Source organism: Meleagris gallopavo, chromosome 2 (assembly GCF_000146605.3).
Source record: "Meleagris gallopavo isolate NT-WF06-2002-E0010 breed Aviagen turkey brand Nicholas breeding stock chromosome 2, Turkey_5.1, whole genome shotgun sequence".
In the NCBI taxonomy this organism is placed as follows: Eukaryota; Metazoa; Chordata; class Aves; order Galliformes; family Phasianidae; genus Meleagris; species Meleagris gallopavo.
The window spans coordinates 17,071,954-17,081,902 of NC_015012.2; the positions used below are offsets into that span (position 1 = coordinate 17,071,954).

General features: G+C 38.5%; 1 protein-coding gene across 1 annotated transcript in view; it reads left to right on the forward strand.

The window, feature by feature from the left end:
* The window catches only part of TAF1A (TATA-box binding protein associated factor, RNA polymerase I subunit A), a 10,194-nt gene extending 288 nt beyond the window's left edge, over window positions 1-9,906 (forward strand). Inside the window, exons 2-10 of the mRNA XM_010706678.3 lie at window positions 247-416; window positions 1,691-1,804; window positions 2,973-3,171; window positions 3,924-4,054; window positions 4,874-5,032; window positions 6,074-6,140; window positions 7,339-7,459; window positions 8,556-8,716; window positions 9,586-9,906. Coding sequence (XP_010704980.1) covers window positions 402-416; window positions 1,691-1,804; window positions 2,973-3,171; window positions 3,924-4,054; window positions 4,874-5,032; window positions 6,074-6,140; window positions 7,339-7,459; window positions 8,556-8,716; window positions 9,586-9,707 — 1,089 coding nt within the window. The 5' untranslated portion in view covers window positions 247-401 and the 3' untranslated portion in view covers window positions 9,708-9,906. The remainder of the gene's footprint in view (window positions 1-246; window positions 417-1,690; window positions 1,805-2,972; window positions 3,172-3,923; window positions 4,055-4,873; window positions 5,033-6,073; window positions 6,141-7,338; window positions 7,460-8,555; window positions 8,717-9,585) is intronic.
* Window positions 9,907-9,949: the final 43 nt, after the last annotated feature.

The following is a 9,949-nucleotide window of genomic DNA, read 5'->3' on the forward strand; positions in this document are numbered from 1 at the left end:
CTCGCTGAGGCGAGCGGGGGGCTCCGGCGCGGCCGTTGTGCTGTTCCCGCTCCGTGTTTCCAGTCTCTTTCGCCCCCGCGGAAGATGGATGTGCTTAGCTTCTAAACCACGTAGCTTACCGTTATGTTCCGTAGTGGCTGAGAGAGCTCCTGTAAGAGGGGTAACTGAAGTAGCAGGCAGGTTGTTACGGGGTAAAAGCTCTGATTGCTGGGTTTAGCTGACTTCTTCGTGTTTTGCTTCGTTTAGCGTCTTCCGGTGAGCGCAGGTTAAACTTCTGGAGAAGCAAGGAGTTGTGTTTGAATTACATCCAGGATGCACTGCTGCAGAAGCAGTGGAAGAGAGCTGCAGAGTTCCTGACCTCCTACGTCGAGTCACTGGAGAAAGACTTCTCTACAGAATACATGGGGCCATCAGAGGTAAGCCTGTGTCCTTAGCACAGTTCTGCAGTTGATAAGATACTTGCAAGAAGTGCATATAACATTTCAGGGCCATTATCTTCTTTAACTGTCCATAAGCTTAATTAAACGTTATATATGTAACTTGAAAAGTTAGGAAACGTTCTTAAGTTAAAATTAGCTCATTTAAAAAATAAATTAATAATAGAGGCATTGGAGCTTCTAAAAACAGCTAAGAAACCATTGGATGGTATGTGGTAGGAGGAACACCAGACTTCATCATTGATAGTGCTGAAGGCAGCATGCTGTCCATTAAATGTCTCTCAGGCTATCTTTACACAAGTATGCCTTTGTGCTGGGAGGTTAACTGATTGTGCTGGAGCCTGGATTTTGCTGAGATCTCCCTCTCAGGGGTGCTGTGGGTCTATAGTGTTCTCTGATGTATCTTTTCTGACTGTACTCCTGAAAAGTTCTCTAGGCTTGCAGACTGGTGTGTTGGTTGTTTGTTTTTTTTGGTCATTCTTGCTTTTTGTTTGTTCGCTTTTTTAATTTATCTGCAGAGGTTAATAGCACAACAGATGAAAACTTAGATAAATTAACTTCATAGCATATCTATGGAAATCATTCTTCATGTAGTCTTCTGAAATGGAAAAGCAGTGAATATGTTTGCAACTGGCATACCATCAATCAGAATCTGAAAGTTAATGACTCACTGAGGTCTGTGCTAGCTCTTCCAGTACTTTGACAGCTCCTAAGCTGGTACTGAAGTAGAAGCAGCAGGAAGGGAATCAAATGGTGTTTCTAAATGAACATGAAATGAATGAACTGATTTGGTTACCTTCTGCATCCAGGCATTGAAAGCAAATTATGTTGATGGAAAAGCTATATCGGATTGCAAACAATCTTTATTGCTAAATCTTAAGAATTGTGTGTATTACATCACAATGGGAACAAGTAAAAGGGAAGCAGAAATTTTCAATAACTTTGAAGCGTATTGTTTTTAGTAAGAAGAGAGGCAACAAATGCAGTTTTCATAAGCTTTGCTGATGTGCTGTATTTATAATGTGCAGTTGTGAAGCACAAACAGAATGTCAGTTTAAAAAAGAAACAACAAAACTCTAGATTAATGTGTGTAACAGTAGACAGCACAATACTCACTTTTTATTTGCAGTGCAAATGTACATTTTATTCAGATGTTACAGTAGCTACAGGTTTGATAAATCTGTACAATGTGGTGACTGCTCCCATTTTTGTACTAAGGTTTTTTGCATCTTTTTTCCCCCCCATATCAATAGATAATTTGGAGAATAGGAACAGAAATTCTGTGCAATCATTCCCCCAGCAACATAAGAGAGTTCAACTCTTTCATAGAACAGATGAAAACTTTAGGAGTAAAAAGGTATTTGAAGGTGAGTGTACTTAATGCAATCTTGATGGTTTTTCCACACATTTATCTGAACGGCTTCCTGAGTGTTACTGCTTCTGAAAGCTCTCTTGAAATATCACTGATAATAGTGTCAAAAAAGATAGTACAACTGAGTTACCAGTTGCATGATGTTTCAAGGGCTGTTCCATAGCTGACCGCATCTCATTTGGTCGATGCATTTTTGTCTGCTTTCGGTAATGCTTAGATTCTTTAATTACTCTTAAAACTGTTAGATTCATTTTCATACATGCCCCATTAATATTTAATTACATGTTAACACCTGTGAGGTCTTGTTTCAGTCTTTAATTTGACCCCTGTGCTCCTGGTCATACAGTTGTAGTTCAAGTTTGCTCACTTTTCAAGTAGCTGGTTTGTATATGAAATAGTAAAGCTTATTCTATTCACTCAGAACCCAGCCCTTTTCTGATGATGACTTATTTAAACGTATATTGTTTTGGTTTCCTTGGCTGTTTCCCATTTCTGATGTTTCTATCTTTCAATCTGTTGTATTTGTTCAAGGCCTCCAACACTAGTTCCATACAAGAGTTTACTAACTGAAAGCTTTAGACTCTCATCCAGTGCCTAATCAATATGACAGTGTGGTTGGGCATTCTTTTTTTTAGGTGCTTGGCAGTTGCATAGCAAACTGAAACTGAGTGTAACCCTACTGGATTTCTTCAGGTCATATCTAGCTCTTCTAAAATAGATTCAGCACTTAATAATGACAAGCAAGGTTTTGGGCCATGTGCTTTCAGCTGCCTTGATAATAAGTACAGCTGAATGTTTACTACCTGACTGCTGGCTCTCACCCAAACAGATTTCAAGAACCTTATAATAATCTTTGTCCACCATCTTCAAACAGGAAAAAATTACTTAGGTTCTTGGTGCACACTTCTGTCTCCTAGTGACACTTGCCTTCTCCCATTCTTTTTTTTTTTTTCTTCCGAAGTTCCGTATGAATATACTGTTTGAATAAAACGATGTGTAAAACCTGCTTCTAATAGAAATATTTTGCTATGTTTGCATTTTTTATTTTGATGTCAGTAATGAGTGTCACTTCCCTTTCACTTCCATGCAGATATTTGCTCTATTATTGAGAGTCTTTCTATTTATGATGTGAAACACTGTGGTATGGACTGCTTGAATTGCAGGTTTGCTTAGAGCATGCCTTTCATCTCCTTTGTAATGGACGGATAGATGAAGCCTACCAAAACCTGTCGCTGGCAGAGAGTTGGAGGTTTGGAGAACGAACAGTTGTTCAGGATAAAGAAATGAAGCTGATTCAGGCTTACAGGGGACTGCTAGACTACTATAGCTGGTCCAATCAGAAGAACATACTGTTAGAGTATGGTAAGTCCAAATTCTGCTTTTGTATTGAGCTGTAGACTTCTTATTCTTGCAGGCATTGCTGTTTGTTGCAATCGTATTTCCACATAGGCTGCTCTTCTGTCTGCATTTACATGTGAAGGTACTAAAAGGAAGTACTAGTCTTCAAGAGCTTTGGGTTTTGATGGTATACAGATAATCCTGCAACAGTGGTGGTGCCAAAATAGAATACTAACATGCACTTTTCTAGTGTCCAGGAATACTGTTCTGAAACAAAGCAGTGTTTTCACCCTGAATCATAGTTCTTGCATTCAGCCAGCATCACCTAAAACAATCATCAAAGGAATGTATTCATCTATATCAGTGACTACTTTGTACTGCTGCTAGAATTTTGAGAGCTAACAAAAGCCACCCAAACTTGAGTTCTATCTTTTTGGAAAGGTGAAGGTACAGAGGCTGCCACTTGGATGCGGCATCTAATTCAGCATACACCTACTGGCTGTGTGGTGAATCTCTACTTGTTTATTTGACAAGATAAACAGACTTTATACTGGTATCTTCTTCAAACGCTGCCCATCATGAGTTTGGTTGTAAGCTGGGATACAGAGCAATGAAAATCTCTTGTTCCAGTACTGGTGGATCTGAGGCCTTTCTTCTTAAAAAGTTTTGACTAGAGACCTTGCTTTGCAAAATGTGATCACCTTGTAGATATACCACTTCAAGATATTTCTGAACTAATAAAGCTAACTCTGTGGCTTTCTTTCATGCTTTCATAGAGAAGGATGGATTTGAAGACTTGTCTGTTGAACAGGAAATGCATAGCTGCTTTCGGAAGGCAGCAGTAAACTTAAAGGAGATCATTAAAATACCTGGAGTCTGGGATCTCTTTGTGAAACCCTATGTGGATGTAAGAGTGTATTTTATAGATCTCTTCCTTTTGTCTCTTTTGTTTTGTCATTTAGATGCAAGTCTGCAGTTCAGCTGTGTGTGGATGACAAGTAGTTTAAAAACAACATATGTAATGATATCCCACTAGCTTTGATTTAGGTATGTTTGTGGGACCATAGGGCCTGCATAGTGTACAAAAAGAGCTTTATCTGTGGGCTGCCAAGAAAAAGAGACATCCAACTTGCACATTCTGTTTTCCTGGTGCTAGCAGAGAAATTGGAGCACAGCTGCTTTGTTTAAATTCCTGAAAGCAAGTTGTCTTTTTGGCAGGGCGATGTTTCTCTGGTGGTACTAAATCTTGGACACCAAACATGCAGTCTTTCTGGTTTTTTAAATATCTGCTTACAAATTTTAACTAATAAATAAAGTTAATCTTAAAATTAAGAAGATTTACTCTAAGTGCAGACGAGCTTTGACTTCTTTGAGTGTTTCTCGTGGAATTTTACTAGGTGCTGACAGCTGCCAAGTTCTGAGTTCTCTTCAAAGACGTGGCAGTCTGCTTCAATTTTTTTTTTCCAGTGAGGAATGATGATAATTCTTTAACGATCAAGGAAGTGCAAATGTGATTTTCTTCTGTAGCTGCTTCTATGCGTCAATTTTTAGCTACCTATGTTAAAAGTAACCAGTAAAATCAAAATACTCTAGTGTAACTGACCTTCAGTTTGCTATGCTGCTAGATACAAATGGTGCTGTTGGATAGTTCTGTAGCAGCCTAGAATGAACTGTAAGAGTTTAATTGCTGATGTGAAGCAAACTAATGACAGGCTTAACTTCTTAGCTGTTGGAATTCTATGGAGACCACCAAGAAGCTCGTGAAGTATTAACGGATTATGCTTACAACTCAAAGTTTCCTGCAAATCCCAATGCTCATGTTTACCTCTATCAGTTCTTAAAGAGACACGGTGCACCAAAGAAATCGCTCATATCTGCACTCAAGGTATAACATCGTAAATGCAATCTGTGGTGTTCATTTTGCATGATGGTATGATGGTTCAGTTGTCTCCTGTTGTAGTATTTGCCTTATTGTATTTTTTTTGTGGGAAACAAAGGGTTGGGAAGGGTGTTCAGGTGGAGCAAATAGTATCTCTTACTGTCATTGCTGTCAGTGTGTAACTGATGCATCATAAGGTCAGTAAACAAGCTCAGATCAATTTTCCATGGCTCAGGAATTGCGTGTATGTAAACATGCATTAATTTCCATTGTAGTTTGATCTTTATTGAATAAATGATTAGGTGCTTGCTTTTCTCACATGCCAATTCTGTCCAGCAGTTAGTTTCATTGTTCTCAGTAAGCAGTTAACTTAAGGTTCAGTAGAAGTTTACTTCTGGCTGTCAGGAAAAGCCCTGCTGCAGCGTGGCCCTTTGTGTAGCTGCTTTTAGATTTCCTCTTTTGTTGCCCTCGTGCACTGATAACTTTTCCAGCAGTGTTTTTGAATCTCTTTTGCCACTTGATGGCACTAAAATGCTTTTGGTTGGGCAAATGGTTTTAAAACAGCTTCATTAAGTTTAGACTTAGATCACGGCCTGTATATATGAAGTTTCATCTTCAGTGTTGATTTAGCATTAATTTTATAGACTTAATTTTATCTTATAAGATAGTGGCAAACCTGAGAACTGGTCTGATACATCCTGCAAATGCACAGAGAAGTAGATGGGAGCTAGAACAGGTGTAGGAATAAAATAATGTAGCTCTCTTAAAAAGAAGATGTTGATATGGGCTGCTCCTGGAAATGTTGCATTTGTTGCAGGGTTTTTCAGTAGTCATGAGGGCATTTTATCTGTTGTGTCACCGAGTAGTGTTACAGATGTGCAAAATAGCTCTTGAGTCATTCTTAGTATCAGGGCAATTGGGTACTGATTGCACAGTTTTCCTAAGGCACCAAAGAACTCTGAAGACGTTGCTGCTTTGGATTTGGTAGAAGCCTTCAGAAGCTTTCACATTATTTCAATGTATGTTTTGGGTGTTGGTTTTTTCCAGATCTTGCATGATATTGTTCCTTCTCATGAACTAATGATAGATTTTAATACTATGCTTCAAAAATCAAGTAAGTCTTTAAATATATTTGCTCTCTTATTTTATGTTAATCTAGAATATAATGAAATTGTTCTACAGCCTTCTTTGTACTTACTGAAGTAGTTGTACTTATTAAAAGAAAAATCCCAGCCTGACTTTCAGATCACAGGAACATTCAGTGCAGACAAGTAGGTATTTGCAGGCTTGTGTGAACAAATACCTGTCAGAGTTCAAAGGCTGACCAAGCAGTAGGTTGTAATGCACAGTCAGGACCTCAAAAATAATTTGTTTGGAGGTACACTTGTGAAACTAGCATTCAGACTACTTCCAAGGTACACTGTTGTAAATGCTAAACTCAGTATTTCCATTATGGGGGGCATTTTCTCTTTTCTGGAGGAGTTGAGATGGATTTATGCACTGGTTTGTTATGTACTGAAACAATAGCAACTACTGGTGAGTTTCATCTTCAAGCTGGTGGAAAAGTCTTCTCATTTGGAGACTGCTTTTCCATGCTGATCAATTGCTTTCCAAAATGGGCAGCATCTTGCAACCTGGTATGTAAGTCTGCAGATAGATATAGTGTCTTGGAATCAAAATTATTCTCTTCTGTTGCTCCTCTTTGTGAAAAATAAAAATCCCTTTTGTCTGAAACCTCCCTTCTTCTGTTCACATGACACATTTGTTAAATTCTTGTAGCTCTTAAGAGCAATCTGTTTTTTGAAGTAATAATCTATACTTCCCAGCTTCTATCTGCTGTGGTAGGTCGTTTTTAAGAACACCTTTGGTATATTAGCTGCTGTTGTGAAATGCCTGTTTTATTCATATCAGTCCAATTTCTTTGTTTTGATATCTCAGGACTTGAAACGTTCCAGGGCACTGTGTTCTCTTCCCATAGGAAGAACATGTTGAACAACAGCACTGGCTGGAAGCAGTGATTATAACAGCAGCATCTGTTGTAAGCAAGGCAGTGTGGGATAAGTGAGTGGTCTTGTGTGCCTCTTTGAGTCAGCAGCATTTAAGGAGGGTCTTTGCTGAGAATTGTGCACTAGACCCATGAACACTTCCTTAACTTTCTCTCTTGAAAGAGGCAGAAAGCAGTGGGGGGAGCCCTCAGTAATAGGGAAAGCAGCAGTATGTGGGAAGGAAGTTTGGAGAATATTTTAATTGTTGCTTACTAGTGAGTTCAGATTAGTCCAGGTAATTCATTAATCAGCCTAATCTCTTTCCAGAGAAACGAAAAAGACGTCGACTGGGGCTAGAAGTTATTTTTGCAGTCTTGGATTATGCTGGCTGGAAGAAAAATGTAAAAGCATGGAGTTGCTTGGCAAGACAGGTGAAACAAATTGTAATGTAAGTGTAACTGATGTAAGGTGCTAAAAAAGGAATCTGTGTATCAAATCTCCACCTCTGGACAGTTGATGGAGTGACTCTTTTGTAGCCTTTGTCTTTGATGCTGGTAGATGGAAGAGTGGGCTGGCCTGTACTGAGTTCCGTGGCTGTGCTTGGCTGCAGTGTGCTTTCAGTGGCAGAAGAAATTATTACTGAGGACAGTTCTTAAATTTCCAGTATAATCATCAGCTGAAAAAGGTTTTTACCAGGTTGTGTTTGTGCAGAAAATGCTGTTCAAATGTTTGGATAACATTTACTGCCTGTCACTATTCTCCTTCCAGGAGAAAAAAAATTGTTTGATCTTCTGCTGTTAAACATACATTGGCTGTAACAGGTTTGGGCATCAGTGGACTGCAGAAGGGTCATGGTGTGTTGTGTTCTCCTTTGGTGGTAACTTTGGTGGTAACTGTTACAGAATACAATGTATTCTTAAAAGCTAAGTCAGATGCCTGGGGATTAATACATACTTGCTTATTGTTCAGAGGAGGACTCTGATTTCAGAAGGAGCCCTATCTCCAGGCCGAAAGGTCTCTAACATTTGGGGTGTTGTTTTTTTCCAGGAAAGAGCTGATTTAATTTTAAGCCTTGTATATTTATGGTGAATCAATTTAGTACTGTTTGACCATTTTGCTATTTTATTGCTGCATCTACCTATGCACAAGGTCCAGAAGTTAATGGATTAAAACTGGGAATGTTATTGCATACAGTTAGGAAAAATGCTTGAACTTTGCAGCTTTGTTTTTGAGGACACAACTTCAGAGTACCTTGAAATACAGGGCACTGTGGTCATTTCATAGGAATATCACTTCCCTGGCGTACAGATTGTTTTCATTTCTGAAATACTGTAAGGTCTTCACTGCCTAAGATAATGGGATAAGGTAAGTATTTGAAATATGGTAGTGTTTGATTATTCATAGATTAACCCAAAGGTTTTTTTTTTAAATATTGCTGCTCAAATTCTTCGGTCTGCAGTGTAGTGTCACATACCAAGCTGATTGTAAAACTCAGTGCCTCCTCTTCACTATTTCATCTCAATTTTTGTTTTATCTTTCTGCAGTTCTGAGAAGCATCTTGACTGGATTAAGCAGGAGTGGAACTCCAGAAAGGACTGGTGGCCAGCCTTCCATTTTAGCCGCTACTTAGCAAAGAGCAATTGGCAGGAAAATGAGAGCCTTTCGTATGAAAAAGCTCTGGTGGCTGGAGTTCTTCTAGGAAAGGGTAATACTAAATGTTCTTTCTCACTACATACACTAGAAATAACATCTAGTTCTAGCCCTAATGAGATAAGATGCATCTGGTACTCCCTGGAAGAAATGCTGTTTCTTTCTTCTAGGAAAGATTGCGGTCTTTGAAGTTAAATGGGAGAAAAACATTTTAAATGGTTTTGATATTTCTCACTAAGAGACGTAGTTTGCATAACTTGCCTTCTCCTGGGTTTGAGTTCAATTTTATTTGGCCTTGTTGAGCAGTCACAATACTACAGACTCTGTTTATAACCTTGAAACCACAATTTCAAAAATATACAGCAGGATTCTGAGCGAATGTTGTGAGGACTACAGAAAGTTTGCTCTCTGAGCTACAGTCTAAACAGTGTCTTAGCAAATACTGAGAATTAGGTCATCCCTAAGGACCTTGTGAGTGATATCTCATAGAAAAGAGGAGGAAGGAGGTCTTGAGTGAAATTAGTAATAGTTCAATAAAAAAAGTGAAGGTCAAGACTTCTTTGGTAGTATTCATTGAAACGTTGCTGAAACCAGTTAGAATATCTGACCAAGAATTGGTGACAAAATTAAGAATGAGAATATGGTGTGGATAACTTATCTATTAAGTTTGGGCCTTTAGTTAATTAGAAGATTTATTCTTTCAGTTCTTCTATAACTTTCCAGACTCTGTACAACAGTTTCTTGAATTGAAAGCCTGTTCAGCTCTCAGTAATTTTGGTGCGGCAATTATGTTGGTAATGTGCATGTCTTGGATTGTTTTATTGCCTTTTGTAATAGAGGGCTTGCATGCTACTTAGAAAGTGGAAGCATCTTGTTTGCTTGTATTGTGGTAAAGCTGACATTACTTTTTCTTCTCTTGCTTAGATTGCAAGTACTTTAAATACGTGTCACACCACGGCTGCAAAGCTCAGGTGAAAAAGTTTCGGACACTCAAGAAATTTGTGAATAAGCACAGCACTGCCTACCTGAGCATATCTGGTCTTTGAGATTCCTCTGTACAGCTGTGATTAAAAGGTCTCCTCAAGGGTCTTGCTGCACTTTTTTTCCCCTTGTGAAACTGGCTTTTGTATTGGCATTAGTCTAAAATCTGCTCTAAAGAGAAACTGTCAACTCTAGTAGATTTTCTTTTTTCCTGTTAAAAACACTTGGTTTGTATTTATTTCCTAATAAAATTATGTAAATCAACAGATGATGCTGAAGAACTTCTTTAAATTAGTTTTTGATTTCT